This window comes from Pogona vitticeps, chromosome 3 (assembly GCF_051106095.1).
Source record: "Pogona vitticeps strain Pit_001003342236 chromosome 3, PviZW2.1, whole genome shotgun sequence".
NCBI classification, from domain to species: Eukaryota; Metazoa; Chordata; class Lepidosauria; order Squamata; family Agamidae; genus Pogona; species Pogona vitticeps.
Genome location: NC_135785.1, coordinates 114,305,516 through 114,330,256, shown reverse-complemented (window position 1 = coordinate 114,330,256; position 24,741 = coordinate 114,305,516). Strand labels below are relative to the sequence as shown.

The following is a 24,741-nucleotide window of genomic DNA, read 5'->3' as shown; positions in this document are numbered from 1 at the left end:
TTTTTGCCTCTTTTTTTCTGATGTTTTTGGGGAGATGTATTCACGAAGGCTTTTTGGGGAGACTTCCCTCCTATTTCTTATGATTATTTTTGCTTCTGCTAAGCATCATTCCTCCAGTGTCAGTATAACTCCTTAGGGATAATTTTTGGATCCCCACCTCCTAATTCCTTCAGGATGTTTCCTTTCTTTTATCCCTTCTTTCCTTTCTTGGATTATTTTTGCCAGGTGATGTTGTGTGCTGGTGGTGGATTCAAGGAAGAGAACAGTGGTTGGATAAGGAGACATCTCTTCACATTCTGGTTTTGTTTTGTTTGTTTGTTTCTTTGTTTGTTTGAAGACCAGCCTAGATTGTATTTTTTGGTTTTATTAGCTTCCTAGTTAATGAGTGAAAATTGCCTTTCCTTGTTTTCTTACTATAAATAAAGGGAAATAGAGGTTTTGCTGCAGATTAACATATTTAAACTTAAGAGTCAACTTTTTTTGTTTGGTATAGGGAGACCATCTTAAAGATTTAAAAAAACTAACATTTCTTTTATTAAAATATTTGATTGAGAGATACCTGGGTTTAAATCTCCACTCAGCCATGGAAAGTCATCTGGGAAGGAGAAATGGTAAAACCACTCCTTAAATATCTCACTTACTTTGAAAAACCTAGTAGGATCGCTACAAGTCAGTTCTGACTTGACAGCACCTAACAACACCATTCCCTATTTTAAGCTATAACAAGTTTCATAATCGAACAAAAGGAGGTGGGTGGTATGCACAAAATGCACTAACAAAAAGTATAAACAGTAAGACATGAAGACTGTTGATTATGTTGTCTCTTGTGATGTACAAACAAAGTGATAACCATTCACATCTGCAAAGGCTGAAGAATGGCAATGTCAGCCTCTAATGATTAGCATAAGAATCTGACATCTTTGGTTTAAAAATTATATTTACATTTGACATTTTTAGTGGAGCTTGGAAGGGAGGATAACATTTTCTTAAGCATTTTTGTTTTCAACTTGTCAATTCTAACAGTTTATCTAGTTGAACGATAAATAGTTTTTGTTGTCTGTAAAACAATAAATAGGAGGCTATGGGCTAAATCCCATTGAATGAATAAGACTTGTGAAGTCAACACTTCTTAATGCCCCATTAATTCAACATATCTAATCTTGTTATAATTAATAATTTGATTTAACTGTATGGGAACAGCAAGCTGTCTCAAAAATGTGTTTAGAGGAAGCTAAATTTCTGAGAAGCATAAAAGAAAAAGGAGTCATCAGTAACCCTTGCCGTGTTGACTTCTCTTGCAGTCTACTACAGTCCTGGCAGCCCTTTGGTTTATCTTGCACTCCAGACCACAGATTTTGTAGCCATCAGCCTTCATTTCTTACAGATCCATCAGTAGAATCTGAAGTCTCCATCCTTACAGTGTTTTCATTCGGAAGAAAACATGACCAAGATCAGCAAACACAAGAAATTCATTGTTATCCAATCAGTAAATAAAAAACAATTCAAAATAGTGTACTCATAAATAACATAATTATTTAAAATCTTGATCTCATTTTATATTATTAATGTGACTTCAGAATTCCCAGGAAGCCACACTGCTGTATTGGCTAAAGCTTCACTTGGATTTCGGAGACCTGGATTCAAGTGCCCATTAAGCTACCAACTCAAAGGATGACCTTGTGCCAGCCATAGTCTCTCAGCCTGACCTAACATTCAAGGTGGTTGTTAATTGTTATGACATGTCTCACTCTGTGATCCCATGGACCAGAGCATGCCAGGCCCTCCTGTCTTCCACTGCCTCACGGAGTTGGGTCAAATTCATGTTGGTAGCTTCGATGACATTGTCCAGCCATCTTGTCCTCTGTCGTCCCCTTCTCCTCTTGCCTTCACTCTTTCCCAACATCAGGGTCTCTTCCAGGGAGACTTCTCTTCTCATGAGATGGCCAAAGGATTGAAGCCTCAGCTTCAGGATCTGTCCTTCTAGTGAGCACTCAGGGTTGATTTCCTTCAAAGTGGATGGGTTTGTTCTCTTTGCAGTCCAAGGGACTCTCAAAATCCTCCACCAGCACCACAATTCAAAAGCATAAATTCTTTGGCAGTCAGCCTTCTTTTATGGTCCAGCTCTCACTTCCATACATTGCTACTGGAAAAACCATAGCTTTTCGGACCTTTGTCAGCAAGGTGATGTCTCTGCTTTTTAAGATGCTGTCTAGGTTTGTCACCGCTTTCCTCCCAAGACGCAGGCGTCCTTTAGTTTTGTGGCTGCTGTCACCATCTGCAGTGATCATGGAGCCCAAGAAAGTAAAATCTCTCACTGCCACCATATCTTCCCGTTCTATTTGCCAGGAAGTAATAGGACCCAGTGGCCATGATCTTGGGTTTTTTTAAGGTGAGCTTCAGACCATTTTTTGCTATCTCCTCTTTCACCCACATTCAAGGTTGCTGTAAGGCTAAAGCATGAAAACAGGGAACCATGTATGGTGCCCTGAGTGCAACAAATTAAAGTATGATATGAGTATATAAATAACAATAATGATCACATATTAGAGTAGACCTTTGGTCTAGATGGGCGAGATAGAAAGAAAGAAAGAAAGAAAGAAAGAAGGAAAGAAAGAAAGAAGGAAAGAAAGAAAGAAAGAAAGAAAGAAAGAAAGAAAGAAAGAAATGAGAAGTCAAGATTGGGACAAGATCGATACCCTCTCCTACAGAGCTGCCTAGAGTGGTCTTTTAGACCAGATGGGTGGGATATCAATCAATCAATCAATCAATCAATCAATCAATCAATCAATCAATCAAATAAATAAATAAATAAATAAAAAAGAAAGAAAGAAAGAAAGAAATGGTGAACCACACAACCAGACAAAAACAGAAATTCAACAAATACCACCCAACAAATACCAACAGAAGCCTACGTTAGACACCTCACGCATCATCATCAACCTATCTGAATGCCAACTCTCCCCTGAAGAAACCTTGGTCTTAGCCAAAGGAGGAAACTTTGCAGTCACACCCAGTAAAATTCAAGTGGAAGACATCATTGCCAATGTGGACTCAGCATTATATCATCTTCCAGAAGAAAAAGCAGAAGAAATAAGAGGTGAAGTGACAAGGATCCTACGAAAAGCAAACCCCCCAAAAAGCAATGTAACAAGAAAGGAGAGAAATGCTATCAAGTCCCTAAACTCATATCCAGACATCATCATTCTGCCAGCAGACAAAGGCAACACCACAGTAATCATGGAAACAGAAGAATACAAGGACAAAATCAGAGAACTTCTAGACTCCACCACCTACAGAAAACTGAAACAGGACCCAACCAACAAAATACAAAACAAACAAACATGCTGATCAAGAGTTCCTCCCTGCACCCCAATGTCTTTCAATGAACCTACAAGACAGAAGCTCTCCCACCAAGATTATACAGACTCCCCAAAATCCACACTCAATCCCACTCAGGCCCATTGTAAGTGTCATTGTCTCCCCAACATATGAAATAGCAAAACACCTAGCCACCCTCCTACAGATGCACATTGGACAAACCTCATCCTACATCAAAGACTCAGGACATTTCATAACCAAGATCAGCACCCTAAAACTCAAGCCTGGGGATAGACTGATTAGCTTTGACGTAGTATTCCTATTCACCAAGGTACCAATAGAGGACACTTTGACACTCCTCCAGCAGATCTTTCCAGAAGACATCAAGGCCCCTTTCCAACACTGCCGAACGACCAGCTACTTTCAGTTGGATAACAAGTTCTATGAACAGACAGATGGAGTGGCCTTGGGGAGCCCCCTGAGCCCGGTTATAGCAAATTTCTACGTGGAACATTTTGAAAAACAGGCCCTAGCTTCGGCACCCTTCACACCCAAAGTCTGGTTATGATACGTGGATGACACTTTCGCAATTTGGAACCACGGTGAAGAAAAACTGGAAGAATTTCTAAACCATCTTACCAACATCCACCCATATATACAATTCACCATAAAAAAAAAGAAATAGAGAGCCAACTCCCGTTCTTAGATGTCATGGTCATACACAAAACTGACCTCCTATTGGGATACAAGTTCTACAGAAAACCCACCGACACAGATTGGTGCCTACACAAAAACTCCAACTACCACCCACACAAAAAAGAGGCATAATCAAAACACTGGTAGACCGTGCAAATCGGAACTGTGAAGTTCAATTTCTCAGCACCAAACTCAACCATCTGAATTGGGCCCTACAGGTGAATGGCTATTCCAAGAATGAAATCAAAAGAGCCGTCAAACCAAGAAAACAACTGAAGAGGAAAAACAGCCACCTACAAATAAAGTATTTCTGCTATACATCAAAGGGGTCACGAACTGCATGGGGAAACTTTTGAGAAAACACAGCCTACAAACAGTATTCAAGCCCACCACAAAAATACAACAAATGTTATGGTCAGCAAAAGACAAAAGGGACCCCCTCACCACTGCAGGAGTATACCGGATACAGTGGGGTCTTGACTTGAGAACTTAATCCGTATTGGAAGGCGGTTCTCAAGTCAAAAAGTTCTCAGGTCAAATCTGCATTTCCCATAGGAATGCATTGAAAACCATTTGATCCGTATCGGCTCTTTTCCGTCCATAGAAACTAATGGGAAGCTGCTATTCTGCCTTCGACCACTAGAGGGGGATATTTTGTTTCTTTTTTTCTTAGGTCAAGAAAGGTTCAGGGAAGGCAGGGAAAATACAGTCCAGGCATTACAGTACCAGGCAGTCTGAAGATTGTCTCCCAATCCACTCTCTAAACGCTGGGAGGAGTGAGGAAGCAGACAGGCACCCTTTTCACTGGCCAACAGTTAACTGAAAGTTCAAATTTTGCACTTTCCCTGCCTCCCACGTGGTTTTTTTTCAGTTCTTAACTCAAATCTAAGTACTTAAGTCAAGTCAATATTTTCCTATGAGAGCGGTTCTTAAGTCAAAATGTTCTTAACTCGAGCCGTTCTTAAGTCAAGACCCCACTGTACCTTGCAGTTGTGGACAGGTATACAGTGGTGCCTCGCTTGACAATGTTAATTCGTTCCAGTGAAATCTCTGTAGAGCAAAAACGTCAAACGAAATAAAAAACCCATTGAAACGCATTAAAACCCAGTTAATGTCTTCCAATGGGCTGAATACCTGCTCGTCCAGCGAAGTTCCTCCATACGGCAGCCATTTTCGGTGCCTGTATAGCGAGAAATTCATCCTAGAAAACAGCGGGGGCCCATTTTGAAAGCCGGCAGCCATTTTGAAACCCAATGATCAGCTGTTTGCTGATCGTCGTAAAGCGAAAAATCGATTCCCGAAACAGGGAACCGATCAACGTGAGGTGAAATTCCCCCATTTAAAACATTGTTTTGCGATCGCAAAAGCAATCGCAAAAATGTCAACGTAATGTGGATTCGTCGTAGAGTGGGGTCATCGTCCAGCGGGGCACGACTGTATATTGGAACCACAAAACGCAGCATTCACATCAGAATCAAAGAACATGAGAGACGCTGCAGACTAAAAAAACTGGAAAAATCAGCAGTAGCTGAACATGCCCTAAAATAAGCTAGACATGAAATTCTATTTCAAAATACTGAAGTACTGGACAGCAACAGCAATCATTATGTTAGACTGCACAGGGAAGCCATTGAAATCCATAAACATCAGCAGCGCTTCAACAAAAAAGAAGAAAGTCTGAAACTTAACAAGACCTGGCTCCCAGCACTGAAAAATACAGCCTGCAGAAGGTCAACGAACTCTAACCAGCTACAAGGACCAGGTATCATTACACAAAAAATACCAGCTAAAGACACCCATCAATCACAGTGACAGATAATCTCGTCCCTTTATCACAACAATACATCCACAACAAAAACACACTGATCACTCTATCTCCTGAAAAGGACAAAAGCTGTTCCCACAGCTATAAATACTCAGCTATCCAACAAAAAGCAACAGAGCATGAACAGAGTTCTACTCCTGTCCTCTGAAGATGCCGGCCACAGAGACTGGCGAAACTCCAGGAAGAACAACCTTCAGAACACGGCCAAAGAGCCCAAAAAACCCACAACAACCTTTGAATAAATAAATATTAAAGTGTATTCACTGACAAGAGTGATTCCTGGTAGCTAGAAGCTGGGCATGCCTTCTGTACCCGCCCACCCCGAAGCATCAATGCAACAATAGATGATGCATTGTGAATGTTTTTTTCTATTTTATTTTGAGCACTTGTATTATAATCAAAATATATTCAAATAATATAACATACGAAACCAAAATAAGAATATAGATACATTCAGCATTGTGATAAAGCAAAAAACAAGAAAATATTTCTTTCAAGTGATATAAAACTTATTTATTAATAACTTGTATCAACAATAAATATTTTATATTAAACCATGGTGTGATTATTATTTGAAGAGATGAAAACTTTCCTGTAACTGCAGCAACTTGAGAGCCACAGTTTGGGCAATTGCGTAAGCGCAGTACATTGCTGACCTGTGTAAGTCTCTGCTTCATGACATTCTTTTTCTTTTAACTGTCTGGAATATGATTGGGAATTTCCACTGCTTGCACCCCTACCTTCTAATTGCCAACATGTTTTTAGATTTGGAGACTTAATGTTTTGGTCCTTTTTCATCATACAGTGGTGCCTTGCACAACTATGTTAATTGGTTCCAAAAAATTCATTGCTGTGTGAAACCATCGTTCTGCGAAACACCATTTCCCATAGGAATGCATTGAAAACCGGTTAATCCGTTCCAATTGGAACGGATTGCCGTCCTTAAGCGAAAATCGCCATAGGAAACATAGTTGAGTGAAACCCGGTTCCCCAATTGAAATGCATAGAAGCCGACTCAATGCATTTCAATGGCTTTGCAAAGTCCATTTTCGCTCCTGTAAAAGTGTCTTAAACTGTTAGAAACCTGTTTTAAATGCTTGCAATCGTTAGCCCACCTCCTGAACCCTATGCAAACTTAATTTGGTGTTGTTCTGAGTCGTCATTAATTTTTGGTGATTTTTTGTTCTTTCTGTCATTGAACTCTATTGAACTTTCCGTCCAATGCATTTCAATGAGAGAAAAAACAAAAAATCACCAAAAATTAACGACGACTCAGAACAACACCAAATTAAGTTTGCTTAGGGTTCAGGAGGTGGGCTAACGATTGCAAGCATTTAAAACAGGTTTCTAACAGTTTAAGACACTTTTACAGGAGCGAAAAAGGGACATCATTGAATGAAATTCCCCCATAGAGAACATCGTTAAATGATGGGGGAAATTCCTCAAAGAAACCCATTGCTGTGTGAATTCGTCGTTGTATGAAGCAATCGTTGTGCGAGGCACCACTGTATTGTTGAATATTGGCTGTCAGTAGTCATCCCCACCTCCACTAGAAGTGAACATCTAACTACTCAGGTTGTACATGTTTACACAAATGTAATTTGGCTGCATAATCTTGGATAATTTCTTCTGCCTTCTGTACACACACACACACACACACTTGTTTTTCTTTCCCACCAGTAATACAATTTTGCTGAATCATCAATTCAGCCTATGAACAAGATTCAAATAATGACACATGTAACTGATTACATCAAAATGAATATATTTATTTTGATGAGGAAGCTTTGAGAAGAGTAAACTGGAGGGATCTGTGATCTGAACCAACTGGGCTGCTCTTAATGTTCTTAACGAATCAAGCGCCAACACCAATACGCTGTTCTTTTACAGCATCTCCAGTTCTTCATTAGAGTGATTCACTGCATCAGATATTTGAAAGGAGATCGTCTTCCAAGGTGGTCAGTCTTAATTATTATACCAACTGTTCATTACATTCCTGACAGGATTTCAACCTATTGAACATTGCCTTGGAACAAGCATATACCATACAGAGTCATACCACAATGATAGTGGCAAAATTAAAATTCTAGCTGGGATAGCAAGTCTTCCTATGTGTTTGCCCTACATTTTGTATACCAGGTTTATCTCATCACCATCCAGGTGAACTGTTGGCTGTTATGTTAATCCAGTACATGAAATGTATGGCCTTTAAAAGGGTATGGCCCAGAGAAATCACATAATTCAAAAGTGCCTTTCTACCTTTCTTTATATTCTTATTAATCTTTCAGCCTAATGTTTCACAGTCAGTGTCTCTGACTGGCCTTGTGCTGTGTCTTTATTCACCTTACAAGCCACAGTTGTGTATGTTAGTATGGCTAATTCCCATTGCCTATGTCTGGGTCCTGTGCCTTCAGAATGCTGCTGAGAGTTCATGAGATTCTATGGGAGAAATAGGTCGTTTACTGCCTGTAGAAAATGAATATGAAAATGGCTTCCTAACATCTACTTTTCTAGGTGAAAGGAATTTTTTTGTATGGAAAAGCATTCCGTATTGGCAGTTTCCACTTGCTTCAGACGTTTGTTTGCCTTCTGAATGACGGTTCTGTCAGAGTATATAGACTGAGTTCTGTAGTTTGTGCAGTGCTTGTCTAGACATTAAAATATTGTTTCTGTGGACTTTTTCAGTGCAGTAAGGTCTAACTGTGCTGAGATCTGAATGAAACAGAATAGGTTAGATAGTACTACTTTGATGCTAGAAAGCAACTGAAATTCAATTATAAGGTTGCAGCTAGAGTAGGCCCATTGAAGCAGTGGGGATTTGGTGAATCAACTGCTCTATATATTCTGTTGATTTAGTGGGCCTACTGTAGTTGCCATGCACTGCTGGATTTTAGCCAATGTTTGTACCAATATTTATTTATTTATTTATTTGATTTATACCCTGCCTATCTGGTCGGTGAGGACCACTCTAGGCAGCTAGCAATACTTAATGTATTTCAAGGCTGGGTTAACCAGTAAGGCGGTACATTCTTTAAAGACTTTTTAAAAAACTGACTCCTTTCATATAGATCAAGACAGTTTTCAAGATCGGCTTGTGATGCTGTGCTCGTGTTCATACCACTGAGTATGCCCATGGTGTGATGTATTGAGGGAGGATCTTTGTGATGTAAGCTTTATTTTGAAATTTCTATGGAAAGAAGATGTGGTTGGCCCCACGTTGCTAAGTTTAGATAACAACTGAAAGCATTTGTTCCTTCAGGCTTTTGATTGTGATCCAATACCTTGTACCTTATTGTTTTACAACTGTGTGTTGTGTGAAGTAATTTTTAATTTATTTTTATTGTGTGTGTTTATAATTATATATTAAAAAGTCCTGTATTGAGCTAGGTTCAATTTGGAGGAAGGATGGCATATAAATAATAATTGATTATGATGAAATTCCAGGGTAAATTTAGGCAAAATTATTAGGGACAATTATTTTCCAGCTGATAATGTAGCAACGAAGAAAAAACACTATAAGAGATCCAGTGGATCCTTTTGGACTTCATGTTCTCAGTTTGCTCAGCCATGTTCTAGCACTTTTAAATAAGGTTTCTAGACCAGCTAACTGTGCCCAATACTCTTAAGTTATTCTAACAGAGTTGTTCAAGCGGTCGAGTAGTTTTAAATAAATGAACAGGTATATTCAGCATCTTGATTGGTGGAAGAAAGTAGAGTATAAATGCAATAGACAAACTTGAAAAATGAAATGAAAATTAATATTCACATTAAAAACTAATAAAAGTGAATGCAGGACTTTTTCAATTCATTTCGTGAACTATGTGGGAGATTTGTAGTGTGTCAGAAACTTCCTGTGAACCTGATATGTAACATGTTTTACTTTGCTGTTATATACCTTTTCGTCCCTCGTGGGTTAGGTCTCCATGAGAACAGTAACTGTGAAACTGTCATGGTACTTCCATGTCATGTCTCATAATACTTTGGATAGGTGGCCTAGGGAGACTGTTTTGAAATTCCACAGAATTTAAAAGGCCATATATAACACTATCTGGAGATGTGTTGTTCAAAGAAAAAAAAATCAAAAGTCCCATTAGGTCTATATAAAACTGTTGCCTGAATTTGACTACCACACTTTGGCCTAAATCCATGTGCTAGTCCTGATTAAGGTAGACACTTTGAAGTATTAGGAGTTTCATTCATTCATTCATTCATTCATTCATTCATTCATTCATTCATTCATTCATTCAACTTATATGCCACCCACTCTACCCAAAGGTCTCTGGGTGGCTCACAATTAAAAAACAATTACATTACAATAAAAGATAAAGCAATTAAAACACAATTAAAATACAACTTGCCATTCTGCAGTTGATTCACTGGGTCTATTCTAGTTGGGACTAGCAATTGAATTTAAGCCTTCATAATTAGAAGTAGATGTGAATTTCTAAAATGTAGTCTTAAACATGCAAAGGTGGAACTTCAGTGTTATTTATGTTCACTGCTATATCTTCAGGTCTTGCTGTGCAGCTGTTGTAATGATAAATACAAATATGGCAACAATTAAGAGTTTGCTTTAGCTTTAATGAAACTATTCCAGTTTTAAAGCAGCCTTCTCCTTTTGACATGTTGGCATTCATTTAAAAGAAAATGTCAGGGTCAATATAAGCATACACATTGACAGTTCAGCATTTTACTTTACAGAAAGCTGTTTGAAATTCAGCTTTCATCAAAAATGGGAACACTGCCCACTTGAAATAAAACAATAGCTTAAACCTTAGTCATTTTCCACTTATGGAGCCATGCTTCTATTAAAATAAACAGTACAAATTGCACTAGAACGAAAATCAGAATTTTTTGCATTTGTGCCATCTATAATCTGTCCAGTTTAAAACAACAGCATTCTGGATCAAGTAAGTGAAAATTGAAGACTCAACCAATAACTTCTCTTTTTTGGAGTTGGAAGATAAATTCTTGCTTAAAAGTGCAGTAAATGTGAACAGTACTGGTGAAGTTATCAGGGCTTTTCAAGGGAACTTTCACATCCATATTGTGGCTCCTTCCTTTCAACCAGAGCCCCTACTTCACTGCCCCACTCTTTGATGTTTCTGAGTAAGATCCATGATAAATTTCTGCTCTCTCTCTCTCCCTCTCCCTCCCTCTCTCTCTGTGTCTGTCTGTATGTATATATATATATATATATATATATATATATATATATATATATATATATATATATATATATATATATATATATATATATATATATATATATATATATATATATACATACAGACACAGAGAGAGAGGGAGGGAGAGGGAGAGAGAGAGAGCAGTTTTATTATTGAATGGTTCTTTTAAATACAGTGTATTTATCCCGGGAGGAGGAAGTGGTATCAGTGTGAGGCTGTGAATGCTCAAGCCCCAGTCTCTCGTCTCCTGTTCATTTTGTTTTGTCTTTGAAAAGTGAAGTTGATTTTAAACCTTGGAAGAGAAGTAAAAATTGGACAGAATCCTATGCTCCTAAACTCTGCCAAAAATCTTTCTTTTTACATTTCATTCTTAATTCTTCCAAAGATTAAAAAAGGTAAGATGATAGAAGTTCATTATGACAACTCAACTGTCATCAATAGTCTTGAGTTGCACAGTTAGGTTTTTTCATCAACATAGAAAGGTCTGCATATAATGAAGTGTTACCTGCCCATCTCACTAATATTACATTTACTGTATTTTTTGCTCCATAAGACACACCAGACCTTAAGACGCACATAATTTTTAGAGGAGGAAAACAGGGAAATATATTCTGAACCAAATAGTGTAATAAAATGTTTAATAAGCTATAACAGAATAACATTTGAACTATGTAAAGTGAACAGCAATCAACAGTGGCATTAAGAACCATTACCACTGTCATTAACAAATGGAGAGACTTAAAGCTTTGTATACTCTAGTTTATGTACCATAAATCTGTGTACCATAAATTTAATTCAAGTACATAGAGACCATTATCAGCCAGTGATAAGACCTATACCACGCTACCTATATTTTACATTTCCTTTCATCCACCTCCTCCCCATGCTTATAGAAATGTCTCAATGACAGATGAGATTGTTGTGCAACTCTGCCCAGCTACAGCTCAAGCCTATATTAAGTTAGAAATGGTTTGTCTGATTTGGCACTGCATTGAGAGGTCCCTTTTAGTTGTGTGGAGGATAAATAGTAGAATTAAACTATTTAACAGCTGGCTTTCCTTATTTACTTTAGGTTATGCAAAAGAACAGCAACACAAAGCTTAACCCATTCACCAGCAGTAGCACATGCTCAGCATAAGACCAAATCTCGGGTTTCTGACATAATTGAACATTTATAGCATGCGAGGCACAACAGCCATGAACAATGTTCTTGACGAGCCAAAAAAAACTGAATACAAACTATAGTAGCTGAAATCAGGAAGCAGGTACTGTAATCCAGTTAGAAGTCACGAGGCACAGTTAGTTTCCTTGCTGCAACACCCTTTGGAAATACAGTACATTCTCTATTAGATGCCCAGAACTAGTTGAAAAGTTTGCAAGACGAATCCAAATTTCTCATAAGAATGCATTGAAAATTAATTAATGCATTCTTATGGGAAAAAAAGGTCAGAAACCTAAAAAAATTAAAAGAAAGTCACTTACCAGGTACTGTAGACTGAGCCCAGCTCTTCACAGTGCCTTGGTAGACCCCAGAACAGTCAAAAAAGAGCCCCAAACAGCTAAAAGCCAGCAGGCAGCCGGCAGCCATTTTGTGCTCTTCTCTGCTCCTGCCCTCTCCCCACCTAACAGCTGATCGGCGCTGGTCTGAAACCCTTCCCAGGCAAGCAGGTTTCAACTCAAACGGAGCACCTTTTCACCCAAGCATGGTTTAACCCAAAACAAGCAGCTTTTAAAGAAAAACAAGCAGATTTTTAAGGCAAGCATGAATGTTTCTACAGAAGCAGGTTTCAACTCAAACGGAGCACCTTTTCACCCAAGCACGATTTAACCCAAAACAAGCAGCTTTTAAAGAAAAACAAGCAGATTTTTAAGGCAAGCATGAACGTTTCTACACAAGCAGGTTTCAACTCAAATGGAGCACCTTTTCACCCAAGCATGGTTTAACCCAAAACAAGCAGCTTTTAAAGCAAGTACCCCTATGCATGTTTCTACACAAGCAGGTTTCAGCTCAAACAGAGCACCTTTTCACCCAAGCATGATTTAACCCAAAACAAGCAGCTTTTAAACTAAATTTTACATTTTAAAATGACAATACCAGGCAGTCCCAGGTCTCTCTCCCAGCTCTCTAACTGCTTGTACTAGCAAGGAAGCAGACAAGCAGCCTCTTCACTAACTGAAAGTTTGAATTTCCCCGCTTTCCCTGCCTTCCCTGCATATTAGGTATGCTAATATCTGTGCCTGGAGGATTGTGGGAGGAACATCCAGCGTCTGATGGGGGTCCTGTGGGGCACCCCAAAACACTGAGTAGGTCTCTTGGCGTCTTTCAGGACTGGGGCTGTGCAGCCCTGCTCTGATCAAGAGGTGCAGCTGGGGTGTCACCATGCCTTTGGGGGATAGGGCACAGAAAGGGGAAGAATTTTCAGGGCCCATTCTAACTCATACCTGGCAGGGGAAATACCATTATTGTAAAAGTGGTTTTCCCAGGGTAAGGCTCATCTATTTCACTTTGGATGTGCTGACCCCTGTGATTTCCCCAAATGTGGGAAAATCAACTGCCTAAGTGGGGGACTGTGTTTATGGTTTCCCCTGGTCTTTCCTAGAATCACTTTTTCCCCTTTGGTTCTTGGCTGTTTTCACTACCTGTTGCTGTTGGCCTTGCTGGTTTTCCAAGTGGGCTGCAGGAAGCAGATCCTGGAAAGCTAGCAGTGCAGAATGGTGAGGTGCAAACAGCGAGCAGTCTCTGGTGCCAGTTCAGAGGCCTCCCAGCATGGCAGTGGTAGGCTCCTGGCTGGTGGTGGCTGAACCCTTTTTTTTACTGTATTTACTCCATAAGACGCACATACTTTCTCTCCCTCTATTGAGGGGGAGTGCATCTTATGGAGCGAAAAATACGGTATATGTCAACTGTACTACTTAGATTATGGTCCTAATTTTCATCTTTTTCACTAATGTTATATAGGTTGTATTGGATGGTTTACCTATGTTTTATATTTTCCATTTGGTTTTAGTTTCTGTCCTCAAACTTATAGGACAGTTTATAATACTTCTTGAATTTCTAAAGTTACTTTTTAAAAAATTATATGTCAAAGAAGTAGTTGCAGTTGCATATTTATGCAGGATGACCTGGGGGGTTGGCGTGCACCATTGGGAAGAAGTCTTGGGCTTGGGGTCAAGGCTGTCATTCTTCTGTTGTATTATAAATGAAAACAAAAGAATTACATAATAAAAAACATACAAAACTTGTTTGTCTCAAAATCAGTGATATAAATTATTTAATACATTCTGTCATCATGGACTTCTATCCCAGTTCGCAGTCTTGCAATCAAACAGATGAATTCCAAGCCAGAATTAAGATTGCCGGAAGAAATATCAACAATCTCAGATATGCAGATGATACCACTTTGATGGCAGAAAGTGAGGAGGAATTTAAGAACCTCTTAATGAGGGTGAAAGAGGAGAGTGCAAAAAAAATGGTCTGAAGCTCAACATCAAAAAAACTAAGATCATGGCCACTGGTCCCTTTGCCTCCTGGCAAAGAGAAGGGGAAGCTATGGAGGCAGTGACAGATTTTACTTTCATGGGCTCCACGATCACTGCTGATGGTGACAGCAGCCGCGAAATTAAAGGATGCCTGCTTCTTGGGAGGAAAGCGATGACAAACCTAGATAGCATTTTAAAAAGCAGAGACATCACTTTGCCGGCAAAGGTCCGCATAGTCCAAGCTATGGTTTTCCCAGTAACAATGTATGGAAGTGAGAGCTGGCCCATAAAGAAGGCTGACCACCGAAGAATTGACCCCATGGACCAGAGCAAGCCAGGCCCTCCTGTCTTCCACTGCCTCACGGAGTTGGGTCAAAATCACTGTTTCGATGACATTGTCCAACCATCTTGTCCTCTGTCGTTCCCTTCTCCTGCTGCCTTCACACTAGCATTTGCAGTCTCAGTAACTCACTCTGAGACATTAGTGAAAGAAATAAAAGAATGCTTTATTACTTACAATTGAACAGTTAAACATCAAGCTAACAAACATCACTGCTTTCAGCAACAGGACTCAACAGACTAGAGAGGGGAAAGGGCACACAGTAGAGAGGTGAGGCTCTCCTTGAACTCAGAGACAGGGAAGGAAAGATTGGTTAGTGTTAGATAGATTGACTGTCAACTCAGACCAGAAAGAACCTCCCTAGTCATACCTGCTCCAGGCAACATGTGAGGTTGTAAAAAATCCAACAGAAGGTCCCTCCCATTGCAAGCTTCCTCCACTGAGCTGACAAAATTTTTGCCTTCTGAAAAGGACTGTGAGGATTTCCTCTTTGCCCACTACTACAACAGTGACATGCCTCCCTTCAACCTGAGCCTAGATCTTTCTCTTTCTACCCTTGCTAGAGAAATAGGCTATACTGTATCCCAGAGTTTCTAGGACTTCTTCCCGGGGTGCATAAGATGGTCATCTGTGTTGCAGAATGGGTGATAAGCCTGGGATTTTAAGATAGTTTTACACTGCAGCAATCCAAATTCAGCAGGAAGTCTCCCAGTTACCATTCTAGTATTGTACAGTGGTACCTCGCAAGACGACGACCCCACTAAACAATGAATCCTCATAATGATGACTTTTTGTGATCACTATAGCGATTAGCAAAACAGTCATTCCAATGGGGGATTTTCGCTTGACATTGATTAGGTCCGTGCTTCGCGAACCATTTGTTCGCAAGACGACAATTTTTTCCGCTGATCGTCGGCTTCGCAAAATGGCTGCCCTGTGTTTTCTGGACCCATGCTTCACAGGGCAGCCATTTTTACGCTGATCGGTGCTCGCAAAATGGTTTCCCTATGGGCGATCTTCACTGGATGACAAGGTATTTTCCCCATTGGAACACATTAAACCAGGTTTCAATGCATTTCAATGGGGAAAGGGTTTTCGCATGACAATGATTTCGCTAAACACTAATTTCAATGGGATGGATTATTGTCGTCATGCAGGGCACCACTGTATCTTTAGCTTAAAAAGTCAAGTTCTCAGAGGAGTTTCAGGATATACACCTTTGCCACGGCTGTGTCTACATCAACAGCCATTAAAACATGGTCATGGGTGGAGCTTTCTCAACTCCACAGGAACGGAAAAGCATTAGGAAATGTAGTTTCTCTGTTCATTAAACTCTGTAGAGGGTGCCTTTTAAAAAACCTACCATTCCCTAATGCTCTATAGTCACCATTAAAGCACAGAGAAAGACATGGATGGAGCTTTCTAAGTTCCATCCATGTCCTACTCTATACTTTAATGGCTGTTGCTGCAGACATAGCCTTGGCAAAAAAGGGTATATATCATAAAACTCCTCTGGGTACTTTTTTAAAAAAGTAAATCTACCAGAATTCTAGCTGGGGGAATTCCTGCTAAATTCTGGTAGTAGTAGCAGAAAAACACCCCAAAATCCCATGCAAAATTGGCACGGTTAGTTAATTGAAAGTTCTGATTTTAGCCTAATAGGCTCTAAATGGCTGTGGCCCAAGCTATTTAAAACCTTTAGCTTACCTGGTTATTAAGATCATCATGAGAGGCCTTTCTCTCAATCTCCCCACCCTCACAGGCCTGTTTGGTGGGGATACAGGAGAGGGCCTTCTCTGTTGCTGCTTCCAGGCACTGGAACTCCCTCCCACAGGAGGCCAGGCTGGCCCCATCTTTGCTTTCCTTCTGCAAGCAGATGAAGACCTTTCTCCTGAGGCAGACTTTCTTTTAAATGACTGGTTCACTAAGAGGATTTTTAAAATAGGAGCCTTTTGTAGGAGCATATTTGTTTGATGCTTTTAAAAATATTTTAATAATTTATCATTTAGGTTTTAACTTTAACTTTGGGAATTCAGTAGTGTCCTTTCCCTGATTTGCAAATGTTCTATGTTCTTTTTCTCATACTTGTTCATGCAACCATGGTGTATATTTATTCAGATGAATAATAGTACTATTTAATGATGGCTCGAACAACCTGAAAAATTTTATACTTTCCCCTACTTCTCATCTGCAAGTTCTTGCCTGGTGCTTTCTGTTCATTTGCAATACTGAAGTTGATCTTCTCTTTAATTAGTAAGACATTCATATGCAATCAGTTATGAATTAACTATAAGGACAGTTGCCTTTTTTCTCTGTTTATATGCAACTTAATGAATATTTCTGAATTTTTTTCTTCAGTTATTCTTAATTGTTGATAAATCTGGAGGGGTAGTACTCTTCCCTTCCCAGCAATGTTTCACAAAATATATGTGAATAACCATTTATCATATATTTGTTTGTAGGGTTTCTTTTTGACAGTGTCACCAGAATCTATATTGAAAGTGGCCTCTCAGGCTTCTGCAAACAACAAGATCTTTGCCTTGAATCTTTCTGCACCATTTATTAGCCAATTCTACAAGGAACCAATGATGAAAGTTTTCCCTTATGTTGACATCCTTTTTGGAAATGAGATGGTGAGTATTTCTAATCTACAACTAACACATCTATTCCTGCTCTTAATATATATGTACAGGTATATACAGTGGTGCCTTGCTAGACGATTGCCTCGCAAAATGAGGAATTCACTAGACAATGACTTTTTTGTGCTTCACAAAACGATTGTTCCTATGGGCAATTTTCGCTGGATGATGTTTGGGTCCTTGCCTCGCAAGACAGTTTTTTTTTTTTTGAGACCCTGTTTCACAAGACAGTTTCCCCTCAAATTGGAACACATTAATTACATAAGACCTACTTTTTTATCCAAAAAAGTGGGGGAGAATGTGTATGCCGTTGTTTTTCCTGGAAAGCCAGCAGCATACACTTTCTCCCCCACTTTTTTGGGATAAAAAAGTAAGTCTTAAGTAATTAATGTGTTTCAATGGGGGGGGGAACCATCTTGCAAAGCATCACCAATGGTACTATGGCTGCAAATTTAAATGGTAGAGGAAGGTGAAAACAGCCAGGAACCAAAGGGTAAAGAGATTGTAAAAAAAAACAACAACAGAAATCACAAACATAATGCCCCCATTAACACAAATTATGTAGTTGAGTTCCCCACATTTGGGGAAATCAGGGTCAACAGCAATGGATGAGCCTCTCCCTAGGAAAACCATTTTGATAACATGGTATTTCCCCTACAAGGTATGAGTTGGAATGGCCCTTGCATCTCCTACCCCCTTCTGTTCCCTGATCCCCCAAGTCATGGTGACCCCCTGCCTGTACCTCCCACTCAGTACAGGGCTGCACAGCCCCAGTCCTGCCAGAGGCCAAGAGAGCTCCTCAGTGTTTTGGGGTGCCCTGTGGGACCCCCATCAGGGGCTAAGTGTTCCTTCCACAATCCTTGGCCTCTGAGGAGGAGCTCTCTTGGCCTCTGGCAGGACTGGGGCTGTGCAGCTCTGTACTGAGTGCGAGGTACAGCCAGGGGGTCACCATGACTTGGGGGGTCAGGGGACAGAAGGGGGTTTGACTCCTTTTACCCTCTTTCTTTGTTGCTGGAGAGACAAAGGGAGAAGGCTATCTGAGACCCATTGAATTTCCAAAGGCAATGCAGGTGAGGGGATTGCTTTTCCCCAATATGGTATGGGGAACTGTGTTTAGCAAGACAATGTTTTCTATGGACAATTTTCGCAAGACAGTGATTTTTCCCCCAATTGGAACGTATTAAATGAATTTCAATGCATTCCAATGGGGAACTGGGTTTCACAAGACGATGTTTTCACAAGACAGCAATTTCCATGGAACGAATTAAAATTGTCTTGTGAGGCACCACTGTACTTTACCTATGAAAGACATAAAATACACTGCAAAGGGCAGGAAATAAGTTTTGTAAGCAAGTGATTGTTCTGGAAGAATAAGAATTATGTCCAGGTAACCAAATGTGGAAGCTGATAGTTCTTGTTTGCTAATTGGCAAATTAGTGCTATAGGTATGTATTGACTGGTAAGGTAAAAAACATGTTTATGGGTTAGTAATTTCTGGTAGATGTAATTGCAAGGCTGTCCTAAGCTTTTGGCCAGTGATTCAACAGACAAGTCGGCTTATGTTAAAAACTCCATCCTGTCCCTCACTCGTGCAAAATGAAGGAGCAGTGCCAAGGCTCCTGTATTGTTAGAAACATCTTATCCAAACTGTAGTTCACACAGAATGTGTTAGATAAACAGAACCAGAAATTATGCCTATCATTTTACTTCCATCCTGCCCATTATGCCCTCTGCAAATCTGTGGCTTTTATCTCAATTTATGGTTTGTTTCACAACTGCAAACATGGCAGCTGGGCTGAATTCAGCTGTATGATGAGTGTCTGCATTATTAAACTATACACAACGAGATATGAGGAAAGTGACACATATGCCAATGTAGTTTCTGATCACTTTAGTGGATGGAGATTTATATACTGTCCTATCCTTTCTAGTGTCTCAGAGTACACCTGCTGGAGAGTAGTGCATAGAAATACAGTTCAATATAGTCTGCTCGAAAAGTATTACCATCTATAAACTTAAAACAATTACAAGTCATGTTTTTTCTATAACATATCAAACTGTTTCACAATAGCCATTATGATTAATTAGAATGTAAAATACCCTTTTTCTTATCTATGTACATGATTCTACATGACTACAGCAGCCCTGTGGAATTATCAGAACATTTCAGCTCATGCTTTGATAAGTTTCTTGAGTTTTCTTTGGACTTAGTAAAAATATCTTGCCTTAGCTCATTGACTAGACTTCATATAATGAATTTAACATGGGACACTTGCTATAAAAGTAATTATTATTGCTAACCACTTAGAGACAGTCTCTGGTCATTATGTAGCAATACATGATTGGAGAACATGATTATTGTCATTTTTTTAAATTATTACATTTAGTTTTTTTAATAAGTGTCATTCTGCAAATGGTTCTTAGTCATAGTACCTTCCAAGCCTACTGTAATCACTGGATAATTAAACTGCCAGGATTTAAGCACACTCAACTTTGCCTCAGGATACTTAACACTCAGATAAGGTCAATTATCTCCTCCTGCTTTGTTACAGGTTACTTCGTAATTCATTTGTAAAATGGTTCACCTTATATACATTTCACAGTCCAAGGACACTTTCAATACTAATCCCAGCTGTTTATGTTACAGAAGCTTTAATGATTACACCAAAATGCCAAAGTGTGTCCAATGAGTAAAATGTGACAATTCTGTAATCAGAAAGGAGTATGAGGATCAGAAGGTGAATCATTATTCTCTAGACGTGGATGTCCATCTTGTGGCACAGGCAGGGAAGAATTTGTGGCATGGCTGGACTGGGGCAGAAGGACCAGTGGACCTTGCTGTAGACTAGACTTGGTTGTATTAATGCCGTCATCTGTAGCTTGGTGTACTGTATGGCACCAGGAATTGCATATTAAACAGTGGTGCCTCAACTTACAAACCTCTTGACTTGCGACCAATTTGAGTTACGACCAGCACCGGTCGCAAAATTTTGCTTTGACTTGCGACCAGCGCTTTGAAATACGACGGGAAAAAAGGCTCCCTCCCTCCTTTCCTACCCTTTTTTAACCTTAGACAACATCATCTTAGGTTAAAAAAAAGTCTCCTCCTAGTGGATGGATTAACCGCTTCTGCATTAGTTCCTCTGGGAACTAATGCTTTGAGATACAACCAGTGCCTTGAGATACAACCAAGATAAGAATCAAATAAATAAATAAATAAATAAATAAATAAATAAATAAATAAATAAATAAATAAATAAATAAATAAATAAATAAATAAATAAATAAATAAATAAATATCAAATCCATCATGCATAGCTCAGTGGTTTAGGCATCTGGCTGTAGAGTCAGAGGTTGAGAGTTCAATTCCCCACAGTGCCTTCCTAACAGGGACCGGACTTGATGATCCATAGGGTCCCTTCCAACTCTGCAGTTCTAAGATTATTTATTAGTTATTTTTATATCTGGGTGGAAAATTGCCTAGAAAGTACAAAACTGTCTCATTTAATTTTTCAAGGAGAAATGTCTCATAAAGGAGGAGAGAAATTAGACGGAAGTTGAAAATGAGAATCAGAAAGGTCAGATTTCTTCAAGTAGCTTGGAGATTATTTAAATCTGCAATTATAGTGACTCAGATAAAATGTTTATTACTGTATGAAAACAGTACAAACATATAAGAGTGTACCTGTTTAGATACTTAGTAGTGTTAACAGAGCCATAGGGCAAGTAATTGTGTGTTCTTCAACGTGGTCACTATGAATCCACACCAGTGGGTAAAGACAGCGCCTGCGCTGGCCTCTCGGAATCTTCTAGAGCTAAAGAGAAAAGTAACAAAGTTTTAGGTTGTCCTGTACAGCGCATGCTCCACCCGCCAACAGCTCAGTTCCATTTTTCCGCCCACAGAGTTGGAACCTCTCGGTTAAAGCTGCGTTTAAATTGCGTCTTTTCCTTCGTGTTTTGACCTGGAATTGTTCTTTCGACCTGCTTCTCTCTGTTACCCTGACCACGGAGTGTTTCTTGTTTCTCTGCTGCCTCTGGCAATCCCACAAGTACCTTTAATTACCTAATTTACCTATTTAGCACCCGCTGAGGCGCCACGCGCGTGCCGGATTCTTTCCATTATTGCTTTTTCCCGCTTCAATCAGCCTATGCCACATAGGAAGAAGCCGTCTCCGAAAAGAGGGCCCTTTAGACTCTGCTCTTCTTGTTCGAGGAAGCTTCCCTTCTAAGACGGACGTTCCCTTTGTGTCTTCTGTTTGGGAGAGACGTATTTAACGACCGACTGCAAGCATTGTAAAGAATTCACTAAAGCTACCCTCAAGGCTCGTCAACAGCGCCTCAAATACTCTCTGTGGAAGCAGACCTTATTTGCCTCGCAACCATCGAACATGGAGTCCGTTCAATCCACATCCACCGTCCGTTCAGAAGTTAGAGTGGTTTCTTCACCCACTCCGGAACTATCTAAAGAAAAGCCTAAAGAGAAGCCTAAGAAGAAATCTTCATCTAAGACATCTCTTACCGGTACTTCGGTCCCTTCGACGTCTGCCAACTCCATGACGTCGCAACAGCTGAAACAAAAGAAGCCACCGGTTAAACCTAAATCGAAGTCTAAGGAGCTTACCTTGGTCGTTCCTCCAATCTCGACGGCTCTTCCCTCACCTATACTTGAGGATTCATCTCGGGACCGGGATTCGTTGTCGGAGATGGGCGCTTCCCTGCCCCCTCAACAGGAGCCTCCTCTCGACACCGAGAGGTCACCTACCGCTAGCCAGCTTGTGCAAGCTGTTGCTGGCATAGCCAGTGCCCCTCGTAGCCCTGTTTCAACCAGGCGGGCATCTAGATCCCAATCCTCGGCACCAGGGTCTCTTGGCTCCAAGTCTCCACCAACTCCACCACGGAGACCTGAGAAGCCTATGGAAGTTCTCTTTCCTCGACGCCCAGTGTCGGATCAGGATGAGGAACTTCCACCGAAAAAGCTTCGACGCCATCGCAAACGCAAACACGGTTCCGGTGTCGAAAGGTGTAAGAAGCATTGGCGTCGGGACTATTCTTCTTCCAACTCCGACGACAGTGTCGACAGGAGGAGCTCACACCACCAACACCGAAGGAGGGATTATTCATCCGAGTCCTCCTCGACCTCGAGAGACCGTAGAAGACAGAGGAAGAGGACGCGCTACACCTCCTCCTCCTCCGTTTCACCTCCAAAGAAACATCAACACCGAAAGGACTCCGGTGTCGACAAGCATACACCGTTGACGTCGACTGATAAGGGGGCCTCCACATCGACAGCCCAAAAGCCTTATGCTCAACCTATAGAGCCTCAACCCACTCATCCTCCCATGCCTCACAAATCTGCTGTGGGCAAGGATAAGAATCAGCATCCCAGCATCCTTCACTCATCTGATGAGGAAAGTCAAGCCTTCCAAAGCTCCTCTGACCAGGAGGAGGAAGTCACTTCTGAAGCCTCCTTGGAGACTCCTCTTCCAGGAGAACCATTGGGGTCGGATGCTGCTGACATTCCCCCGTCTTCCCCATCTGAGGATTTCTCATCCTATTCCCAGATGGTTTCTAGGATGGCTACCACGTTAAGGCTAGAGATAGAGAAATTACTGGCACATGAAGACGACCTGATTTTTGGGGACATTAACAAGGAGAGAGAGGTCTCACCCTGTCAGTCTGTCATATGTGCCTGAACTTCTAGACCTCATTATGGAATATTGGGAGCACCCTGGGAATTCCACATCCATGTCACACAGAATAGAAAACTTGTACCGTGTTCATGGTCCCAAAACCTTCTTATTGAAACACCCTGCGGCTAACTCCCTGGTAGTTGAGTCTAGTACATCCAGGATTCCTACTAAGGGTCATCCGACTCCTACCAATAAAGAAGGTAGGGAACTAGAAGTCCTGGGCCGAAGACTGTATACCATGACCACATTTGCCTTAAGGGCTCTCATTTAGTTGCCATGGGTGCATATCAAAAACAGCTTTGGGCAAGAGTACTGCCGGCCCTGCAAGTTGCACCAGAAGACATCAGGCAAATGTGTCTTAACACACATGCTGAGGCACTAACCATGTCCAAACATCAACGCTTGGCTTCTCGACATGTTGCAGATGCCACTGCCAGAAACCTTGCTTCTATTATCACCTTAAGAAGACATGCTTGGCTTCGATCAGCCAACATAGTGGACGATATTAAAGCCAGAATTAAAAATTTACCATTCAATGCTTCTGGCCTCTTCAGTGAGAAAACTGATGAGAATCTAGAAAACCTGCATAAGCGCAAAAAGACAGCAAAGTCTTACTCTATACAGCAACAACCTAGAGCCACAAAGTTTCAATGGCACCCTAGGTTTCCACAACAGACATATCAGCAATCCACCTCTTCGGCCTATTGGTCCTTCCGCACCCAGGTTCCTGCACGTTCATCCCAAGCTTCATCGTCCACATCCAGTTTTAAACCCCAGTCTAATAAACGACAGTCTTACAAACCATCTGGTCAAAAGTCCAAACAATATCTTTGACTTCCCCAGAACCATCCCGGACACTCATCACACAACCCGCCTGTCTCCTTATCTTCAGAATTGGTTCACGATAGCACAAGACTCCTGGGTCTTAAACATTATAAGCTCAGGCTACCGGCTGGAGTTTATAGAATTGCCTCCTCCTGGATGGGTCAAGCCTACATCGTTTGATCCCATCCTAGAAAAAGAGATTCTCACCCTTCTAGCGAAACAAGCTATCCAGAAGGTACCACATTGAGACATCCTAAACAGATTCTACTCCTGGTACTTTACAGTACCCAAGAAGGACGGCGGCCTAAGACCAATTCTGGACCTGAGGGACCTGAATTCTTACCTCAGACCACACCGCTTCAGGATGGTCACCCTAGAGGGAATCATTCACCTGCTGAAGAAAGGAGATTGGTTTGTGGTTGTGGATCTCAAGGATGCATATTTCCACGTCACCATTCATCGGAAATACAGGAAATACTTACACCTAATTTTCATGGACACCATATATCAGTATGTGGCCCTTCCATTCGGCCTCTCCACTGCACCGAGGACCTTCACCAAGTGCATGGCTCCGGTGGCAGCTTACCTGCGTCTCCAGGGAATTCAAATTTACCCCTACATCGACGACTGGTTGATTGTGTCCAGATCCAAGGCAGAAGCAGTCAAGGACATTCACCAAGTTCTTCATACTCTGCAAGCGTTGGGTCTTCCCATCAACTACGAAAAGTCCCACTTGGAA

The 24,741-nt window shown here is 40.7% G+C and overlaps 1 protein-coding gene and 1 pseudogene across 11 annotated transcripts in view; both read left to right on the top strand.

Moving 5' to 3' along the window:
- Nucleotides 1-24,741, top strand: part of ADK (adenosine kinase) — a 375,585-nt gene that overhangs the window by 226,706 nt on the left and 124,138 nt on the right. For 10 of the 11 annotated variants that reach the window (XM_072994988.2, XM_072994983.2, XM_072994986.2 and 7 more), the window contains one exon: nt 17,311-17,481. The exons of the other annotated variant lie outside the window; for it this stretch is intronic. In XM_072994988.2, coding sequence (XP_072851089.1) covers nt 17,311-17,481 — 171 coding nt within the window. The remainder of the gene's footprint in view (nt 1-17,310; nt 17,482-24,741) is intronic. 11 annotated transcript variants of the gene reach the window in all.
- LOC140706142 (U1 spliceosomal RNA) lies at nt 13,463-13,617 on the top strand (annotated as a pseudogene).